Source organism: Ursus americanus, chromosome X, assembly GCF_024610735.1.
Source record: "Ursus americanus isolate L20-20 chromosome X, mUrsAme1.1.p, whole genome shotgun sequence".
Taxonomy (NCBI): Eukaryota; Metazoa; Chordata; class Mammalia; order Carnivora; family Ursidae; genus Ursus; species Ursus americanus.
The window spans coordinates 55678183-55701315 of record NC_142164.1 but is presented as its reverse complement, the minus strand read 5'-3'; the positions used below and the strand labels follow the sequence as shown (position 1 = coordinate 55701315).

Here is a 23133-nt window from a genome sequence, read left to right as displayed (position 1 = left end):
TGATCATAGTTTATGAGAAATACATCACTGAATTTAGTTCACTTTGCAACTGTGAAGAAGCCATATTAAAAAGGGTGAAGTCCTCCAACTCACATTCATTGAACATGTGCTCAGAGTATTAGAAAGTCAAGTAAATGAGCAGACTGAATGACATTCTAAATTCTAGTGGGGATACCTTCAAGTCAAAAGAGCATTATTTATTTTTCTGTAATTGCATTTCATGTAGCTGACTGACTATATATAAGGCAGCATGGGGCACTACTAATGCATGAGGTCTACTTCAAAATTCTTTTTAATATCTTACTAGATTGCAACATTGGCACACTGAACAATCTATGGATTATGACAATTGCTAGAGCTGCCTTTTACATAGATACGAAAGTAAACACATAACTTTTATAGGTTCTTCAGCAGTCTATCTTCAGAGACTGATTTAGTGCCACTATTCCCAAAAGATTAAAGCAATTCCCAAATATATCATCTGTCTTTATAACACTTATTCTAAGCCCTGGGGTATGAATGCCATTTTCCATAATGTTAATCATTCTTATCCTCCTTGCAAAGTGGAGAAATTTAAGTTCAAGAAAAGCAATTGACCTGACTGGGATCACACAGTGAATTTTCAGGGGAAAAAAGACACTAACTAATGATAGTACAGTGCTGGAAACATTTTTATTTAAAAATGGCTATTAATTTAAAAAAATAATTGGGGTAATCTAATATTTCAATCAAACAGTGTCATATATTTTTTAAAGCCTGGACTGCTCCATTGGGGACAAATGTGCTGTGAACCACTCATCTCACTCAGCTTACCCAAACCAAAATTAATGGGAAAAAATTAAGATTTTTAAAAAGAAGAAACCAATGACACAATGGTTTTCTTTTATTAGTTTGAATAAAAATTATTTTCTTCTATAAAGAAACCTGTAAGTAGCTCATAATGTGAAGATCAGTAACTTAAGAGATCACCTTAATAACTTTTGTAAACTACTATTGGTGTCTTCTATATTTAGACATCTATTATACCTTATTTCAACTATAAAAATTAGTAGTTTCTGTTTGGGTGCTGATTATATAGGCTATGAATTTCAGTACAATTTTTGTAGGACTTTCTCCTTTTCATGGTCAATGTTTTGTCATATCTTAGTTCATCAGTCTTCTATCAGAGGAAAAGTATAAGAGGAGAAAAGCGAAATATATAATAGTTACTTTTCTTATTTGTTAGTGGTCTTGGGGAAAGAACCAAGCCAAAGGATGAGGTTAGCATTAGAAAACAAAATGCAGTTTCTGTGCTGTTCCTAGATATCAAGACACATAGACAGTTGTTGCTAGTTACCTGGCCATGTAACTCTGAATTCAAAACCATGCTATAACTTTTGGGACCAGGACCACACTCCAAGCTATTTCTATGGTTGAACCTATTTTTTTTACAGTTATTTAAAATTTACAGTACCCTTGGGACCATGTTTAAGACTAACACCTTATTCATTTAAAATCCATAGTTTACATTCCTGAAAAAACACTTTCAATACACCATGGAATATGAATAACTCACATAATACAACAAAATGCTTAAATGAAGCTGGCAAAGCTAACTGAAGACTACTGTCTTGGAATGTCTGTGTGTGAGGGAGAGCAAACTTTATAAAACTGGACACATACTGTACATGCTGGTTTTATTCTCATGAGTGAATTCTTTTCTTTTAAGAAAGAATTGTGGGATGCTAATACTCTTCTTTTTCCCTGGAGATATCTGGGATGAGCTACACATGAGCAGTCTTGCTTGGTTATAAGGGACTAATTTTTGTACAGTATCCTTGAGATTCCTTACTGAATAAAAACCTACAAGACTGTTTCCAAATTAATGGTTACCTGTGTGACATACTAGTCACTGAATGTCTCAAGAAATCAACACAATAGTATACAACTCAGAGGCGAATTTGATATCATTTAGTATTGAATGTAACATTAATAAAATTCTATAGTTTTAAGCAAGCTTAATACATTTTATATACATTTCACATAAAAATGAGATGGAACATGTAATTTGGGAGGAATTTGTAAATAAAAAAACATAGTGACAAACAAAAGACATCTCTGGGATAAAGGAAACAAGCTTCTAGTTAAACTGGGGAAAGTAAATGATGCACTGTGGTCACAAAGAATTTCACAAAGTAATTTCATATTTCTTAGTGATAAGCAACATATTTTAAAATAGAAGGTATTCAAACATTTGTGAAATCTAGTGAGGTCTGGAGGGTAACTGAAATCCAGAAGAGAGGTAAATGCCTCACCTCTTTTTTTTTTAGTTCCAATAAAACTTTATAAAAACACATTAAGTTGGATTTGACCCATGAGTCATAGTTCCCTGACCTCTGCACCAGAATATTTTATTCACAAAAGATTCTAAAATGTGTGCCTCTCCAGTTAGGGTGGCCCAGGCTCTACAAACACTGAGAATTTCTTTAAAATTAATTTTTAAAATAATTTTTCCTTACTTAAGTCTAGCCTGAAATTAACAAAGTATGTTAATCAGTTATTTTGATCTTCTACTAATACAGCACACAAATATCTGAATATCTATTCTGAAAAATACTGTGCTAAAAAAGGTTATAAAATAACAAATCCTTTCTTGAGGCCAGGCAGTAGTGAAGTGTAAAAATGAAAAAAAAAAGTATTAAGAACTCAAGTGTGACATGTAATTTTTCAACACGATACATTACAGCTTACTATTCTCTTCTGGCACCTACCTGCTGTTGCTCCTTATCATCAGCTTTCATAGCTAGTATCAAGCTTCTAACAAATGTCTGAAGTTTAAAGTATTTTTGCTTTTGAATCTCTAGCTCATTTTCAATGAATCTGACTTCTTCATTCTGAAGGAGAAAAGATCAAACAATACAATTACCCTATGCAAAACTAGGACTATACATGTTTCATGCACAATAAAATTCTAAAAAAGGAATCCAATTAGAAGGACAGTAAAGAAGATATGGTTCATATATACAATGGAATATTATTCAGCCATCAGAAACAATGAATGCCCACCATTTGCACTGACATGGATGGAACTGGAGGGGATTATGCTAAGTGAAATAAGTCAAGCAGAGAAAGATAATTAGTGTATGGTTTCACTCATCTATGGAACATAAGAACTAGGAAGATCGGTAGGAGAAGAAAGGGATAAAGAAAGGGGGGGTAATCAGAAGGGGGAATGAAGCATGAGAGACTATGGACTCTGAGAAACAAACTGAGGGCTTCAGAGGGGAGGGGGATGGGGGAATGGGATAGGCTGGTGATGGGTAGTAAGGAGGGCACGTATTGCACGGTGCACTGGGTGTTATACACAACTAATGAATCATCGAACTTTACATCAGAAACCATGGATGTACTGTATGATGACTAACATAATAAAAAAATATATATTATTAAAAAAATAAAGCAAGGAAGAGCAAAAAAAACAGGCACAAAAAGCATGAAACGTAAAAGACTACATTAAAATTAAAACAAAAAAAAGTTTGCTCTTCAAAAGACGCTTTTAAGAAAATAAAAATATGAGATATATATTGGAAGAAAATAATTGCAAATCACATATCTGATAAAATACTTGTATTCACAATACATAAAGAATGGTTATAATATAATTTTAGACCACCAACAGAATAAAAACAGGAAAAATATTTGAACACACTCTTCATCAAAGAAGACAAATCAACATGTGAAAAATGCTTAATATCATTTGTTATTAAGGAAATGCAAATTAAAACCCCAAAGAAATATTACCACTAATCTACTACAATATCTAAAGTTAAAAAGACAGACAATAGCTAGTGCTGGTGAGAATGTGGAGCAATTAGAAGTCTTATACATTGCTAGTGGGATTATAAAATAGTACAGACACTTTGGAAAATGTTTTGGCAGTTTCTTATAAAATCAAACATAACACAATCTTTCTTTCTTACCATCTGACTCAGCAATCTTACTCTTAAGTATTTACCCAAGGAAAATGAGAACACATGTCCACAAAAAGATGTACATGACTGTTCATAACAGCTTTATTCATAATAGCCAAAAACTAATAATAGTGCAAGTGTTCATCAGCAGATAAATAAATTGTGGTCTTGGTTACACAACTGTGTCCACTTGTCAAAACTCATCTAACTATATAAAGAGGTGAAATTTATCGTACGGAAATTATATATCAAAAACTTGATTTAAATTGTTAGGTAGCCCTCTTGCAAAAAACAAACAAACAAACAAACAAAAAACAACAACACACACAAAACATAAAAATGTTAAAAATAAGCTGAGTATTCTCTGTAGCTGGAGAACTGGTCTCAAAGAGTATAGCAGGACCTTAACAGTATATGTTCAAAGAACTGCGTAAAAGATATTAAAATTAGTTAATTCTATGGTCATTCTTATTGTTTCAATTGAGAGGATACAGTCATATTAAACACATTCAATCTGTGAACTGCATCAATTATTTTATCAGCTCAGTTTAGAACTTATTTTACCTAATAAAACTGCTTCCTTTTCAGACCACTTAATATCAAGACCATCATCTGCAAATGATTGTTTAAGCTGAATTCCTTATCCACAGGCAACCTACAGCAATCTAAATTATAAGTAAGTGTTATAATAAAATTTAACATGCTTCTACCATATTATGTTTGACTAATTCTACACTTGATTTTTTTAGTATTCACTGTCACAGCAGTAGTATTAGTAAAGTGGTGACCCAGAAGTCTTTTTTTTTCCTTTAAAAAAATTTTTTTTATTATGTTATGTTAGTCACCATACAGTACATCATTAGTTTTTGATGTAGTGTTCCATGATTCATTGTTTGCATACAACAGCCAGTGCTCCATGCAATACATGCCCTCCTTAATACCCTTCCCCAGGCTAACCCATCCCACCACTCACTTCCCCTCTATAACCCTCAGTTTGTTTCCTGGAGTCCATAGTGCAGTCTTTTCAAATACAGGAATTGCAGTGTCTCCTTTGAATACATAGTCTTAATGAGCTGCACTCACAGTCCATTAAAAAACATTTTAAAAATATTAACTTAGATTTGCAGAAATCACAAATCATCTTTTGGTATACAGATCTCTATTTTTTCATGCAAATATTTCTTCTACTCAGTATTTATGCAATGTTTGAAAAACATAAACAACTTTAAGATAATTTAATAGTGCAAGTATTTTCTTCTTGGAGCTTCTTTTTGCAAGCCTGTGAAACACTTCCTAGATTACAGGCAGAAATTTATGTATATTTTAGAGATTTTCTTAAGTGTTGTGTTTGTGAGAGGAACTAGTAAAATGACATCAGTCACTGAATTGCACAAAACAAGATCTAGCTCAGTTTTCTTGTTAAAATCTTCCCTATATTCCCAGTAAGCTTTGTCAGTTCTTCTCCAAGATGATTGTAGGGAGCATTCAAGGCTTCATGTCGACTGGAGCTCTGATAGCTGAGCAGGTAATCAATGGCTGCCCAAACTGAGGTGTTATTTTATGATATAGCTACTCATAACTCAAGGACTGAGCTCACCAACTTGTCTTATAAGTATTTTGGATTAGTCAAAACTCCTAGCAATGTGGATTTCTAGCAGTATATATCAACCAGAAAACCCACTATACACAAACTGAGTATTGCATAGTAATAATTACTGAATGCACAAAAGAAACCATTCTTTCATTTTGTTACAATGAATCCCAAGAATGAGAGACTATTTAATTCAATGTGGGAGAAAAGTTATAGTGATCCAGCTTCTAATCTTAATTGATTTTATATGAAAGAGAATTTGCATACTACTATTCAAAGTTTTTCCAAGGATAAGTAAACTAATTTCACTCATGCAGGAACTAGATACTGGGCACGTATGTGCTGGAAACTAGACCAGGCAACACATAGATGAATAAGATAAATCTCTGCTTTCAAGAAGCTTATGATGAATACACTTAAGAAATCAAAAACGTGATTTTGATCCCAAAACAGGGAACACTAGCATGCATATGCAAAAAGAGAACAAAACTGTTCTCTGAAATGAGATTGAATTTCAAAACTGATAAGCTGTTTTCAGTCAACATCCTGAAATCAGCAATGAGAACTGCTATATGAGGCTTTATTTACCCTTAATTTCTATATTTTTTTTCTGGGAGAAAATTGTTTACAATCTAACTAATTTCCAACAAATCAATAAGGAAAAGACATTAAGACATTAGAAAATTAGGCAAAATACTTGAAAAGTTACTTCACAAAGATTACACAAAAAGCCAGTATCATAATAAAACATTTAGGTGTATTAATTACCAGGAAAATGAAAATTAAAACCACAATACAATAATATTTTACATGAACCAGAAAGGCTAACATGCAAAAATCAGACAGTACTACTCAAGGAGAGTAATAGAATTCCTATTCACTGATGTTGGAAGTGTAAAATCGGGAATTCCATTGAAGTTGAACATTTTTACATATTTCCCTTATGATCCAGAAATTTCATAATTTTCACAAATACATATGTGTGGAAATGTATATATATTTACGCATATATACGTTATATATGATATTACTGTTTTCTACAAAATTGTTATTATTGAAGTAAAACTGACATGCAATATATATGTATTAGTTTCAGGTATACAAAATATTGATTTGACAAGTTTCTCAATGCTCATGACAGTAAGTGTAGTCCCAATATATCACCATACAATGTTACTATAATATTATTGAACATATTCCATATGTTGTACTTTTGTACTCTACAACTTATTTATTTTATAACTGAAAGTCTGTACCTCTTAATTCCCTTCAACTACTTTGCTCATTCCCCCACCCCCCTCCCCTCTGGCAACCACCACTTTATTCTCTGTATTTAAGTGTCTGCTTATTTGTTTGTTCTTTTGTTTTGTTTCCTAAATTCCGTGTATAAGTGAAACCATATGGTATTCATCTTTCTCTGTTGTATTTGTTTCAATTAGTGTGATACCCTCTAGGTCCATCCATGTGGTTGCAAGTGGCAAAATCTCACTCTTTTTTTATGGCAAAGTAATACACATACACCACATACACACAAACACAAACACACACACACAAATTATTTCTTCTTTACCCATTCACCTATCCATGGACAGTTTGGAAGATTGTATGTTTCTAGGAATTTATTCATTTCTCTAGGTTGTCAGATTTGTCGACATATAATTTTTCACAATATTCTCTTCTAATTCTTCATATTTCTGTGGTGTTGGTTGCTATTTCTCCCCCTTCATTTTATTTATTTGAGTCATCTCTCCTTTTTCTTCATGAGTCTGGTTAAAGGTTTATCAATTTTGTTTATCTTTTCAAAGAACCAGCTCTTGGTATCATTGATCTCTATTATTTCTTTAGTCTCTATCTTATTTACTCTTGTTCTAGTATTTATTATTTCCTTCTTTCTACTAGCTTCGGACTTTGTTCTTTTTCTTGTTCCTTTAGGTGTAAGGTTTGGTTGTTTATTTGAGATTTTTCTCGTTTCTTGAGGCAGGCCTGTATTGCTATATAAACTTCACTCTTAGAACTGCTTTTGCTGCACCCTAAAGATTTTGGACTGTTGTGTTTTTTTTATTTGTCTCCATGTATTTTTTATTCACCTTTGATTTCTTCATTGACCCGCGGGTTGTTCAGTAGCGTGTTGTTTAGCCTCCATGTGTTTGTGTTTTTTCCAGTATTTTTCCCCCTGTGATTAATTTCTAGTTTCATATCATTGTGGTTATTATTATGCTTGATATTATTTTAATCTTTTAAAATTTATTGAGACTTGTTTTATGGCCTAATATATGACCTATCATGGAGAAGGTGCCATGCACACTTGAAAAGATTTTGTGTTTCTTTGCTTTTGTATACAATGTTCTGGAAATGACCATCAGATTTATCTGGAGTAAGTGCCATTCAAAGCCACAGTTTCCTTGTTGATTTTCTGTCTGAATGATCTATCTATTTATGCAAGTGAGGTGTTAAAGTCCCCTGCTATTGTTGTATGACATCGATTTCTCCCTTTATGTCTGTTAGTATTTGCTTTATGTATTTTACCACTACGTTGGGTGCATAAATATTCACAGTAGTTATATCCTCTTTTTGGATTGTCCCCTTTATCATTATGTAGTGTCCTTCTTTGTCTCTTGTTACAGGTCTTTGTTTTAAAGCCTATTTTGTCTGATATAAGTAGTGCTACCCCAGCTTTCTTTTTTGCCTCCATTAGCATGGTAAATGTTCTTCCATCCCTTAACTTTCAATCTGCATGTGTCTTTAGGTCTGAAGTGTCTTGTAGGCATCATACAGATGGATCTTGCTTTTTTATCCATTCATTCACCCTATGCTTTTTGATTGGAGCATTTGGTCCATTTACCTTTAGGGTAATTATTAATGGATATGTACTTATTGCCATTTTAAAAAAATTGTTTTCTGGTTGTTTTAGTAGTTCTTCTCTGTTTCATTTTTCTCTTGTTTACTTCCCTTATGTTTTGATGGCTTTCTTTAGCGTGATGCTTAGTTTCCCTTCCCTTTATTTTTTGTTTATTGTAATTTTTTGATTTGTGGTTACCATTGCATTCATATATTACATTTTATGTGTATAGCAGTCTATAATAAGTTTATCGTTGCTTAAGTTTGAACACATTCTAAAAGCCCTAAATTGTTACTCCCTCCTCCATGTTTTATGTATATGATGTTATATTTTACATCTTATTTCATGTATCCCTTAACTAATTATTTTAGGCACACTTGATTTTACTACTTTTGTGTTTTAACCTCCATACTGGCTTTATAAATGACTAATCTTCCACCTTTTACTATATGTTTGTCTTTCCTGTGAAAGTGTTTCCTTTCTTAATTTTCTTACTTCTAGTCATGGCCTTATCTTTCCACTCAAGAAAGTCCCTTTATCATTACTTGTATAGTTGGTTTAGTGGTGATGAATTCCTTTAACTTCTTTTGTCTGGGAAACTCTTTCTCTCCCTTTCAATTCTGAATGATAACCTTGCTGGGTAGGGTATTCTAAGTTGTATGGGTTTTTTTTTTCCCTTTTTATCACTTTGAATATATCCAATCCCTCTGGCCTTCAATGTTTCTGCTGAAAAAGTAGTTGATAGTCTTATGGGGTATCTCTTGTTTGTAACTGTTTTCTTTTGTTGCTTTTAAATTCTCTCTTTATCATTACATTTAGCCATTTTGATTAATATGTGTCTTGGTGTGGACCTCTTTGGGTTCATCTTGTTGGGGCTCTTTTTAATTCTTGCATCTGGATTTCTGTTTCCTTCCCCAGGTTAGGGAAGTTTCCAACTATTTTTTTTTTCAAATAAATTTTTTTGCCTCTTTCTCTCTCTCTTCTACTTCTGGGATTTCTATAATGTGAATGCTATTATACTTGATAGTGTTAAATTGTTTTATTAACCTATTCTATTTTTATTATTCTTTTTGGTGTTCAGTTTGGTTACTTCCCATTATCCTGTCTTCCAGATCGCTGATCCATTTTTCTGCATTATCTAATCTGCTTGATTCTTTCTAGTGCATTTTTCATGTCAGTTATTGAATTCTTCAGCTCTGACTCATTCTTGTTTATATTCTCTATCTCTTTTTGGTAGTTCTCACTGGGTTTATCCACTCTTTTCTCAAGTCTAGTGAGTATCTTTATGACCATTACTTTGAACTCTTTATCAGGCATATTGCTTATCTTTGTTTCATTTCACTCTTTTACTGTGATCTTTGTCTTATTCTTTCATTTGGGACATATTCCTTTGTCACCTCATTTTGTCTAACTCTCTGTGTTTGTTTCTATGTATTAGGTAGGTCAGCTACATCTTCTGATCTTGAAAATGGTGGTCTTGTGTAGAAGAGGTCCTGTGGTACCCTATAGTGCAGTGTCCCCATGTCACCAGAATCAAGTGCCCCACAGGTGTCCCCTGTGTGGGCTGTATGTACCCTTCTGTTGTGGCTGAGCCATGGTTACCTTCAGCCCAGATAGCTGCAATGGCCCACCTCACCCTCTGTGAACACACTTTTGAGAGTCCTGGCTGAGGCCAGGTAGGACTGTTTGGTGGGTAAGACCATTATACATCCTAGCAGTATGCTATTAACCTTTCTGCCAAAACTGCACAGAAGTGCAGGGCTCAGTCCCTGTATACACAGTTAAGAGGCCTGGCTACAGGGACTGTGGGTGCCTGGTGTGTGGGTTTATTACCCCCTCCCTAGGACTGGAGTCACTTTGGAGTGGCACTGGTATGGGCCTAAGCTGCATAACAGGTGTGGTTGGGTGCTAGCAGCTTTGGAAATTGTGCCAAGATGACAGGTAGGTTGGGTGTAGTTGGTCCACAGGGGAATTCCAGGGTAAAGCACTTGGTGCTGGCAAGGAAGATGGAAAGTGTTAGAAATGGTTCTTTTAAGCCTCTGGCTATTTACACTGGGGGAGGGAAAGAAACAGGTGACAGCTTGCACTTTTGTTCTTGTAGAAATTTGCAGATACTTGTCCTTCCAGCACATGTTCTAAGATTACTCAATAAATCACTTTCATGTATAATGCAGCCACTTTTCAAACTGCTGTTTCTGTGCTGTGTCTTGGGCCCATTTATATTACTAATGGGCTGGCTCTTTAAGGATAGGTACTTGGTTTCCCATCAACTTCCAGCTTCCCTGGCATTAAGCTTACTGATTTTAAAGCTCCCAGAGTTAAAGACTGCTGGTTTTTAAAGTCAGACATTAGGTGGAATTGTCTTCCCAGTGTATGTCTCCAAGGCCAACAGAGCCCTGAGTGGGGTCTGAGTCTCTCACTTCTCAATAGTTGCAATGTCCCTCCTGTTTGTGTTTAGTCACATAGGGAGTTTGGTTCCCAACAGCATCTCTGTCCCTCTTACCGTTTTGATGTGGCTTTCTCTTTAAAACTAGCTGTGGAATGTCTCTTCTGCAAGTGTTCATGTTGTTTTCAGAGTTAGTTGCATAGATGTAGGGTTGCCCAGGTGTGTCTGTGGGACAAGGTGAGCTCAGGAGTCTCCTAGTCTGCCACCGCCTCTCTTTTATGAATTTGTCTTGACTTTAGAATTAAGGCAATACAATTCACAGATGAGGTGAAGTGAAGTATTTTTAATAATGATTATGAAAAAATATATTTCTATATAGGTGCTAATTTTTTAGAGTTAAAGGAAATAAATTTATTTAGGATGGTGATGTGTTGTCAAAGACATTCCTAGTAGGGTAGTTAAGGACTCCTTTTTCCCACAGCATTTATCACAGTGGAAAACACAGGATCATTAAATGTCCTGTAGAGTTCAATAAAAATGTTAATTAGCATTCCTGGGTTGGATACACTATACCCTACCCTGGTCTTTAGCTCCAAACCTTCTCAAGTGGCACTCCAGAAGGGTAAGGTTCTGGAAAGTATCCTTTGTTCTGAGCTCAACCCCATTTGACCTTTTTGAGAGTGCTAAGTGGAGAGTACTTAGCAGCTGTGAAATCCAGTCCTCTCCTCTGTAGTTTCCATACCCTGTGCCAAGTGGCACAGAGCCCTTTTAACCCTGAACTGGGCATCTAGACATATTTTATGACCATGTAGGAGAGATTAGAATGATCTCTTGTAGTTCAGAAATAACAACCTTATGATTTTACTAGTTGAAAATACAGTTTCAATACAGGATTATACTGTGCTCTTTAAGCACTTATCAAATAAATTTCAAAAAATAATTGTCTCCTGTTTACAGTATTCAATATTATAAAGTCTGACATGTTATAAACATTTAGGAAACAATCTGTTGAATGACATAACTTTCAATTATAGTAAAACTGAAAAGATTTTCGAGAAAATGACAGCTATTGTCTTTTCTGATTAAATGTTATTTTCTGTTAACATTTTAAGTTATTGGTCTCTGCTTTGAACACTTATGATATTCCAAGAAAAGAAATTTTGCGTATGGATAGAATGATTGGCCAAAATTTCAGAAGGCCCAAAGTCACCTAGTAAGATATGATATTGATTAACAAAGGATAACAATTAATATCTATGCAGAAAACATATTGATATAGACAGACAGCTCATGTCAAAATTTAATAAAATAAAGTTATGTATGGCACACTCTCAAAGTAAGCCTTTCAGTTTAGGTACCAGTGTCTTTAAGAAAAGTTCATCTATCTTTGTAGTCATTTGGTATTTGCTTTGGGAATTGTTTTTAAACTTCTAAAACAGGTTTCCTAAAAATCGCCTTCAGAAGCACCCCAATGTTCATAGCAGCATTGTCAACACTAGCCAAATTGTGGAAGGAACCGAGATGCCCTTCAACAGATGACTGGATTAAGAAGACGTGGTCCATATATACAATGGATTATTACTCAGCTATCAGAAGGAACGAGTTCTCAACATTTGCTGCAACATGGACAGCACTGGAGGAGATAATGCTAAGTGAAATAAGTCAAGCAGAGAAAGACAATTATCATAAGATTTCTTTCATCTATGGAACATAAGAACTGGGAAGATCGGTAGGGGAAGAAAGGGATAAAGAAAGGTGGGTAATCAGAAGGGGGAATGAAGCATGAGAGACTATGGACTCTGAGAAACAAACTGAGGGCTTCAGAGGGGAGGGGGGTGGGGGAATGGGATAGACCGGTGATGGGTAGTAAGGAGGGCATGTATTGCATGGTGCACTGGGTGTTATACGCAACTAATGAATCATCGAACTTTACATCAAAAACCAGGGATGTACTGTATGGTGACTAACATAATATAATAAAAAAACATTAAAAAAATAAAGAAAGACACATAATTAAAAAAAAGAAGTTGCGATTCAAGATAAAATTAGAAAGGGCCACTGGAAAAAATCTTCCCTTTACCACCATTTAAAAATAAACATTAGCTTTAAAGCCGCTGTCATAAACTTCACATTAACTACCACTATGTCCTGCCTCACCTTGATGTACACTATCAATACCTACTCCCACTCAGCAAGATCTTTGTTTAAAACAATAACCACTAAACCAGTCATAATTGATTAAATTGTCCATATCCTGACTGATATCCAAGTGCCTGAGAAAGTCAATAGGGAGCCCCACATAAACTTATCAAAAAAAATTGAAAGTGAAATAAGCTAGTACATAGGCACTGTAAAAGTCTGCCTCATTTAGTACCTTCTCTTAATGAATTCAGAATTTGAAATTACTTTCACCTTATAATCCAAGAGAGAATTCACTTGTTCAACTTCAGAATTACTTATCATGTCACTTTCTTCATCATCAATAATTTCTATTTTCTGTAACACAAGTAAAAAAGTTTTCATAAATATATACCTGATCATTACTACACCCAACAATGTATAGAACATAAACATTCAATGTTAAGTTTTAATGATGGGGTTATCTAGTCTAGGTTATCCAGAATAAACTCTGATAACTGACTGGTTCTTCAGTGTTATATCCAGTGTGTGTCTGAGCCACTTTTCACTACCTTTAATTGATGACTGCTTATTAAATAGAAAATTATTATAACACTATTTAAAATAGAAAAATCTCTTTCACAATATTTCTGAGAAAAAAATAGGTATTTGAATTCTGCTTAAATAGTGCCCTCCAGTGACTAGAAACTCACTTCCTGCAAGAGCAGTATTTTTAATGCTAAGCATACCTACTTTGTTGCAAGGTTTTTGTTTTGTTTTGTTTTTTAATTACTGTGTACTCCTTTACAGCGTCTAATGTAAAATATCAACATGTGATATGCATTCCAAAGTCAAATGTAGTTTTTTAAGTCACTTATTTAATGCACTCCATTAGCTAGACAATTGAAAGCAGACATTTATGACGTAATAATAATAATAAACTGGTGATTTTCTTCCTTCACTGGACAGTAAGAAGGGGGAGAGAGAAGGAGAGATGGTAAACTGTCATTAGCTTTAGAATTAAGGTGCAACATAGTTTTACAGTATTTTGCACACAGTAGGTATTAATTAAATATCTGTCAAAAAAGTGAACAAAACAGCTTACTGCTGACATGAAGGATGACCAGTAAACTCCAACCATGGGGGCAAGGAAAGTTCTCTAATCATGGAACATTATTTCTTTAAAAAGCAAAACCAAAACCAAAATTAGCTCTAAATATTTGAGCCCTGGTGTTGTATGGAAACATTGAATCACTATATTGTGCACACCAAACTAATATTATACTGTATTTTAATTCATTGGAATTTGAATAACAATTTTTTAAAAGTTCCAAACATACCTGGAATGATCATATTAATACATTGCCTATGAGGATATGTAACCGTAACAGGGTGTGTGACCTGCAGGCTTCTGAGTCAAGGGGATAGTTGCAATGAAATTGTTTTCTACTGCTGACTGGAGATGAATCTAATTTTTTTAATTAAAATTACTATAAACTTGGGTTTAATCATGTCAGTTTTCACCAGACCTGATTTGATATCTTCTAAAAAAATTTTTTTAGATTCTCTGTTTGGATCAGTTCTGGGGAAAAGGAGATAAGTAATGCAGGGAATAAAACACCCAAGGTCACTCTATAGATTTGTGCTTATAAATTGGTCTTAAATGTTTTTGTGATTTGTCATCTCTGAATAATTGGGGACACTCAAAAGTTACAAGTAGAGGAGATGGGCCTTTGAAGGTCTGAAGTTCTGTCTCTAAAAAATAATTGCCTTTTTTTCAAAAATTAGGCACCTAAGTGACTTGGGTCATTCCATACCATTATTTCATTTATTATTTCCAAATGTCTGCTGAGGGGAGATCCAATGCAGCGAAATTCAGACTAAAAATGAGCATGTGTTTATGGGGAAAAAAAGGTTTTAATTTGTAAATAATTGTATATAACTTGTTTAGTGTAACTCAAATCTAGAGCAGAGGAGATTATTACTTCATGGAATTTAAGAATATTAGCACTACTAATTGTGGAAATAATTATTACCAGCTAGCTAATGGAAACATTGCATCAAAATCAAAGTTTGTTTTCCTATATGCCTATTGAGTTGTGTTGGTAGGGTCAAACATCAATTGAAATCAATAAAATGTAATCCTAAAATATATTCTGCAGGTGGAGAATACTGTTATAAATTGTTGATGCCTAACAAAAAAGAGCAAAACTATATTTTATGTGTTAAACTTCTATTAAGGAGATGTGGCAGAATTATAATGTCATATAAATAATGTTTGTAATGGAATCCAGGATAAATGAAATTACACCCGTTTTGTAACAGAAAAATCCATTATAGGGACCGTTTTTTAAAATATTGCAATCAAGCAAAAATCAATGATTTGGAAGAAAAAACTAAATGGCATTTGCCTATATGTTTGACTTTAATACTATCTCGATTTCCGTATTACTTGATGGAGTCAGGATACAAACAGATGCTGCTATAACAGCTGCTTGGAGAACATTTCTATATACCAATAATGTTTAAATTTTCACAAAACCCAGTTTAATCCACATATAGTCTGTCTCTATGTTACTCAGTCTTTTAATATTGTCTTTCCTCCATTGGTGCAATTTTTAAGAAGACTAAGAGAGTCTAATTCAACTAAAAAGAAGAAAATGTTCCAAACATAGTAGATATAGGTATAGTCTGAATCAGGAACTCTGAATCAGGAATCCTGAGATACAAGTCCTAGAACCAAAAAAGGCTTCTTTTGTTATTGCAGCCTAACCTCATTCTTAATTCTCCCATCTGTTAAATAAAAAGAAATCTGCTCTTTGCTATGTTAAAGAAAAATAACATATGTATAAAATGTCTGTATGTAGTAAGCGTTAGATTTTATATTTGCAAATCTCTTCAGTCAAAAAAATTTGAGGCAAAAATGACAGTGCTTTTAATTTCATTTCTTAAACCCTCAAAGACATATAATTTCATTGGTGACAGCTTTGTTTTGGTTTGTGAAGTGGAACAGGATTTAATTATGGTAACACCGATATTATTACCAACTGGAAACATATCCTTGAAATCCATCATGTAGGAAAGAATCCATCATGAGGAAAGAATTTCAAAATGTACATACCACATTATCTGCAGATACTGCATGGTGGTCCTCCTCCTTATGAGCACTTGTCTCATTTGGAACTTCACTGGACTCTTCTATGGGGAAAAAAAAGGCTATGATTTCATTTTTCATTCCTCAAAACTTTATTGAGAATGCTTTTCTTGAGATCACTTAAATAATTTCTTTATTTTAAAAAGACACAAATGGGGATGCCTGGGTGGCTCAGTCAGTTAAACACCTGCCTTCAGCTCAGGTCATGACCCCAGGGTCCTGGGATTGAGCCTGGCATTGGGCTCCCAGCTCAGCGGGGAGCCTTCTTCTCCCTCTTCCTGTGTCGCGCCCCCTGCTTGTGCTGGTGTTCTCTCTCTGTTAAATAAATAAATAAAATATTTAAAGATAAATAAATAAAAGAGACACAAATGATAAATTCATATCATATGTGCTTTGATGAGCAATTGTACTCTAACAATATGTTCTAGGAAATAAGTGTGGATAGGTGCAAATACAAGGCTGGCCACTACTGTGCTGTTTGTAATTGGGGAAAAAAATGGAAGCAGCCTATATGCTTAACAATGGAGGGTTGTTTTATTTAGGACCTATTCCTTCAATAAATACCATAAAAATGAAGGATAAGAATAGTTGATAATAAGGAAAATATTCATCATCTATTGGAAAGTGAACAAATGAAGGTGACAAAACCTACTATGTAGGTATGCTGTGATCTTGATTTTATTTTATTTTATTTTAATTAATTAATTAATTAATTAATTATTTTTTAGAGAGAGAGTGTGAGAGCAAACAGGGGAGTGGCAGAGGGAGAGGGAGAGAGAGAGGGAGAGAATCTCAAGCAGACTCCATGCTGAGCATGGAGCCACCGAGGGACTCCATCCCATGACGCTGAGACCATGACCTGAGCCAAAACCAAGAGTTGGACACTTAACCAACTGAGCCACCCAGGCACCCCTATGATTAATTTTATAAAAGGAAAAAAGTGTACATTTTCATTTACAATAAAAAGACTGACATTATTTTTACCAAAACATTGACATTATTATTTCTGGATGGAATTATAGGCAATTTTATTTTGTTCCTTTTGTCTAATTTTACTTATTTTGATACTTTTTAGTTTTTAAATTTGCTTATTTATATTTAAATATTTTTACAATGAATTTGTTTTGCTGGTTGTAATAAGAGAAAAAATGATTAAAGTAATTTTTGAATAGATGATATAAAACTATAAATATAGTACATTTCCAATTTTTTGGAAAGGCAAGTGTATGTGAACACACACAAATACACACACACAACTGCATATATGCAAAGAGAAAACACTAGCAAAAATATTCACCTGCTGCTATTTTAAGAATAGTTATTACCGAGAGGTAGGATTATTTCAAATTTTTTCACTGTATTTTCATATATTTTCTGTAATGAACTTGTATTCCTTTTATGATCAAAAGGAAGACAAAGCATAAGAGATTCTTAACTATAGGAAAAAAAACTGTGGGTTGCTCTAGGGGAGGGAGGTGGGGGGATATGGTAACTGGGTGATGGGCATTAAGGAGGGCATGTGTTGTGATGAGCACTTACATGCAACTGATGAATCACTAAACTCTACCTCTGAAACTAATAATACAGTACATGTTAATTAATCAGCTTTTAATAAAATAAAAAATTCAATATTCTAAAAATGTGAAAAAATAAAACTAAGAAAAATTAATTGAGAGAAACAAGTCTATTAAAAAGCTCTCTGTGTTGAGCTAGGAAAAGTGACTACTTCACAGCATGGGCTGTCTACCAGATAAAGCCCTATCTTAGATTACCCCTACATCCACTCCTTAGTAAAACAAGACAGTAATGTTTCTCTCTTCTTTTCTTTTTTTAAAAGAATTTATTTATTTATTTATTTATTTATTTATTTATTTATTTGACAGAGAGAGAGCATGAGAAAGCACAAACAGGGGGAGCAGCAGAGGGAGAGGCTGAAGGAGGCTCTCTGCAGAGTAGGGAGCCCGATGTAGGGCTCGATCCAGGGACCCTGGAATCATGACCTTAGCTGAAGGCAGATGCTTAACCAGCTGAGCCACCCAGGTGACCCATGTTTCTCTCTTCTTTATGCACAGTCATGTCATTGAGATTGTTTAGATAAACACTAGTTGAAGTTCTCAGCCTCTTGATTGCTGATGTTTTATTTCACCATAGAAAGTAGAACAAAGGGGCACCTGGGAGGCTTGGTTGGTTAAGTGTCTGCCTTCGGACCAGGTCATGATCTCAGGACCCTGGGATCCTGCCCATATCGGGCTCCATGCTCAGCAGTGAGTCTTCTCCCTCTGATCTCTCTCACTTTCACTCTCTCTCAAATAAATAAATAAAAATCTTTAAAAAAAGAAAGCAGAACAAAAATATTTATCAGTCCTCCTAAGGATTTTCCAGATCCGTTCCTTCCATGGAAAGATATATAGAGGTGCCCTCTATGAGCATGGAGCATTAACAGGAAAAAACAAAACGAAACAAAACAAACAAAATACATGACTAATTGAGGTACTCACATGAGAACATAGACAATTACGTTTAAGATATACAGCAAAACTTTACCAGAATTTTAATGCAAAGTCCACCATAAATTCAATGTATTTATTTATTTAGTTAGTGATTTTCAAGTTTTTATTTAAATTCCAGTTAGTTAACATACAGTGTAATATTAGGTTCAGGCATACAATATAGTGATTCTACACTTCCATACAACACCCACTGCTTACCACAAGTGTACTCCTTAAACCCCATCACCTATCCCACCCATCCCCACCCCCACCTCCCTACTGGTAACCATTAGTTTGTTCTCTATAGTTAAGAGTCTGTTTTCTTAGTTTGCCTCTTTCTCATTTTTTTTATTCCATTTGCTTATTTGTTTTGTTTCTTAAATTCCATATATGACTGATCATATGGTATTGGTCTTCTCTGACTGACTTATTTTGCTTAGTATAATACTTTCTAGCTCCATCCATGTCATTACAAACAGTAAAATTTCACTTTATTTTATGGCTGAATAATAACTCATTGTATATGTATATACTACATCTTCTTTATCCATTTATCTATCAATAGATACTTGGGCTGTTTCCATAGTTTGGCTATTGTAAATAATGCTGCAATAAACATAGGGGTGCATGTATCCTTTCAAATTAGTGTCTTTGTATTTTTTGGGTAAATACCTAGTGGTGCCATTACTGGATTGTAGGGCAGTTCAGTTTTAATTTTTTGAGAAACTTCCATATTGTTTTCCACAGTGGCTGATCAGTTTGCATTCCCACCAACAGTGTACAAGTTTCATTTTTCTTCATATAGTTCCCAGGACTTATTTCTTGTGTTTTTGATTTCAGCCATTCTCACAGATGTGAGGTGATATCTCACTGTAGTTTTGATTTGCATTTCCCTGATGATGAGTGATGTTGAGCATCCTTTCATGTGTTTGTTGGCCACCTGTATGTCTTCATTGGAAAAATGTCAATTCACCTCTTCTGCCCATTTTTAATTCGGTTATTCACTTTTTGGGTGTTTAGTTTTATAAGCTCTTTATATATTTTGGATACTAACCCTTTATCAGATATGTCATTTGCAAATATCTTCTGCCATTCCAGGTGCCTTTTAGTTTTGTTGACTGTTTCGTTCACTCTGCAGAAACTTTTTATTTTGATGTAGTCCCAATAGTTCATTTTTGCTTTTGTGTCCCTTGCCTCAGGAGACATACCTAGTAAGAAGTGACTAGAGCCAATGTCAAAGAGGCTACAGCCTGTGTTCACTTCTAGGATTTGTATGGTTTCAGGTCTCACATTTAGGTCTTTTATCCATTTTGAATTTATTTTGTGCATGTTGTGTTTTGCATGTTGCTGTCCAGTTTTCCCACCACCATTTGTTGAAGATACTGTCTTTTTCCCATTGGCTATTCTTTCCTGCTTTGTCAAAGATTAATTGACATACAGTTGTGGTCTCATTTCTGGGTTTTCTATTCTGTTCTATTGGTCTATGTGGCTATTTCTGTGCCAGTACCACACCATGTTGATCACCACAGCTTTGTAATATAGTCCAGAATTGTGATGCCTCTGGCTTTGCTTTTCTTTTTCAGGATTTCTTTGGCTATAGTAGTCTTTTGTAGTTCCATACAAATTTTAGGATTGTTTTTTCTAGCTCTGTGAAATGCTGTTGGTATTTTGATAGGGATTGCATTAAATATGTAGATTGTTTGGGATAATACAGACATTTTAACAATATTTTTTTCTTCCAATCTATGGGCATGGAATGTTTTTCCATTTCTTTGTGTCGTTTTCATTTCTTACATAAGTGTTCTATAGTTTTCAGAGAACAAATCTCTTACCTCTTTGGTTAGGTTTATTCCTAGGTATCTCATGGTTGTTGGTGCAATTGTACCTGGGATTAATTCCTTGATTTCTTATTCTGCTGCTTCTTTATTGGTGTATAGAAATGCAACAGATTTCTGTATGTCGATTTTGTGTCCTGCAACTTTACTGAATTCCTGTATCCATTGTAGCAGTTTTTTGTTGGAGTCTTTTGGGTTTTCTATATAGAATATCATGTCATCTGCAAATAGTCAAAGTGTGACTTCTTCCTTGCCAATTTGGATTCATTTTATTTCTTTTGTTTTCTGATTACTATGGCTAGGACTTCCAGCACTATGTTAAATAAGAGTAGTGAGAGTGGACACCTCTGTCTTGTTCCTAACTGGACAGAAAAAGCTCTCAGTTTTTCCCCATTGAGGATGGCATTAGCTGTGGATTTTTCATATATGACTTTTATTATGTTTGAGGTATGTTCCCTCTACACCTACTTTGTTGACGGTTTTTATCATGAATGTTGTATTTTGTCAAATGCTTTTGCTGCCTCTATTGAATACCATAAATTCAATTTATTTTTTAATAAAAATGATCCTAGATGGAGGAGACTTTATTCAATATTTAGACATTTCAAATCACAGGAAATGTCAAGTCCTATGTAATCAGCAACTAAATTAAATGAAGGGGGAAATTGTTAACAGGTTTAGCTGCAGAGCTAATATTAGTACTCATGCTGTCAGAATAGACGTTAGAGTGCTCATCAATAAGATCATTATTTGTATCATTCCTTATAGGTTTGCTTTATATTTCTGTTCTTACTTGCTCATAACTATACACAATTCTGCTTTACTGGCAACATACAGATGCAGGGTTTGAGTATTTCATTAGATGTAAATAAAAACTGTTTTGAAGATTTCTAAAATAAAAAGCTATAAGTGATACAGCTAAATAAGGCATGTTTTCTTTTGCTTACAGATAGCTTCTACATTACTACAAGGTTAAAGCAAAACACAGTCAATGTATCTGCTTATTCCTCAGGAAAAGCAGCTCTGCAAATTGGAAAATAAATAAGTAAAATTATTATCAGTGAAAACTCTAGAGGGCACTCTATATGGTAGCCATGCACTTAAACTGAGTAACTATGATGAACTATATTTTATATGCACACCCATATAATAGATACAGTTGAAAAGAGATTTTGCCATAAAATTTAACATTACAGATGTTAATTGTTCTCATACTTTAAACAGTTTGATTCTCAGGACAGTAAAAATCTTTAAAATTGCTCAACCATGCATATATTTTAGTAGACCTAGAACTTCACATTAAAGAGCTGAGTCATCTATTACTTTTGCTAGAGTTTGCAGTTGTGTGAGGGGTGAAGCCAGGTAGCTTTACCACATCTCCTTTCTCTTCACTTCCACACAGGGAAAGGAAAAAGAAATGGGAGATAGAAGGTGGAAGTTAGAGATAAGTAAGAAGCTTTGCATCAGGAAAGTACCTGTTCTCTCAGAAAAGAAGAAATGGAACTGAAACTGCTGAAAGATTAGCAATACTTTTTGGTGATTTTGGCTAAATTTGCCTTTTACTGTATTTTAAAAATATAATGCTTCTTTTAGCTTGTAGAGTTTTTTCTAGAAAAAATTAACACAATTTTTAATTGATTTTTAACGTGTAACATGTAAGTCCTGCTTTAAAGATATTTTTCTTTCTCTTAGACATTTAGAAGACTAATTTTCTTGAGTCAACAGCTATATTATAAAGGACTGAATTTCAAGTTGTTAGATTGCTGAAATAGTATGGGCAACTACTCTGATTATTTTGTCTCTGTATCTCTCTGATGTAATTAATGGAAATCTCAAAGTAAACACACATTTAACTACATTTTAATAACTGAAAGAGAATATGGTTAGCATATCTTAAAGTTATGATATTAGTCTAGGCCACATGATACAATTCACTTAATCATCACAAAAGGATCACACAGTTAATCAGATTAGCATTCTCCATCAGCAAAATGAGGAAGAAAATAGTACAGAACTCATTGGAAATAGTACCAGAAAAGCTCTTTTTGTATTTTAAGACTCTATTATGCTTTTCTGTTCCAACTTCTGGTAAGAATGAGAAGGTGATTATGCAGCTGTAAAAAAAAAAAATAAGCCACTGAGAGGAATTCTAGGCAATCTCACTTCCCATCAAGTATTTTTTGATTCATATATTAAATTCTCTCTCTCATTTTTCTCATTAGGTCTTGATTACTATGCTAGCTGTGTAAACACTATTAAATGACAAAGGATGCCAGTGTAGGAGCAGTGGTCCATTTGCAACCTTAAACTTAACTCAATTTTTTCCCCCATTAACTACTTATTTTTTTTAATTCCTTTTTAGGTGGGGAAGTGGAAGTCATAGATTGAAATTCCACTTTAGGGGCTTATGTGATTTAATCAGAATATTGCTTCATAGCTCTCCCACCGACCCACAGAAACACACAAATCCCCATTATCTTCCAAATAGCTGCCGGCCATCATTCTCTAAAGATCCATTCATAAATCACTGAAAATATTCAAGTATTCCCAGGCACCCACAATTTAGTAAAGACTAATAGAAGACAAAAATCATTTAACAGACCAATTAGATTATAAATAAGGGGTTTGGAAATGATGCAACAGCCTCTCTTTTTTCCTGCTTCACAGTTTTCCTGTACACTAAATTCTGTGTTATCATCTTCATCAATACCAACAGCAAATGTTGCTAAAGACAGAGACACAGAGGGAGGGAAGACAGAGAGAGAGGGAGA

At 34.2% G+C, this 23133-nt stretch overlaps 1 protein-coding gene across 1 annotated transcript in view; it reads right to left on the bottom strand.

Moving 5' to 3' along the window:
• Positions 1-23133, bottom strand: part of HDX (highly divergent homeobox) — a 192691-nt gene that overhangs the window by 2527 nt on the left and 167031 nt on the right. The window contains exons 7-9 of the mRNA XM_045800031.2: positions 16006-16082; positions 13179-13262; positions 2751-2873 (exon numbers count right to left, since the gene is read on the bottom strand). Coding sequence (XP_045655987.1) covers positions 2751-2873; positions 13179-13262; positions 16006-16082 — 284 coding nt within the window. The remainder of the gene's footprint in view (positions 1-2750; positions 2874-13178; positions 13263-16005; positions 16083-23133) is intronic.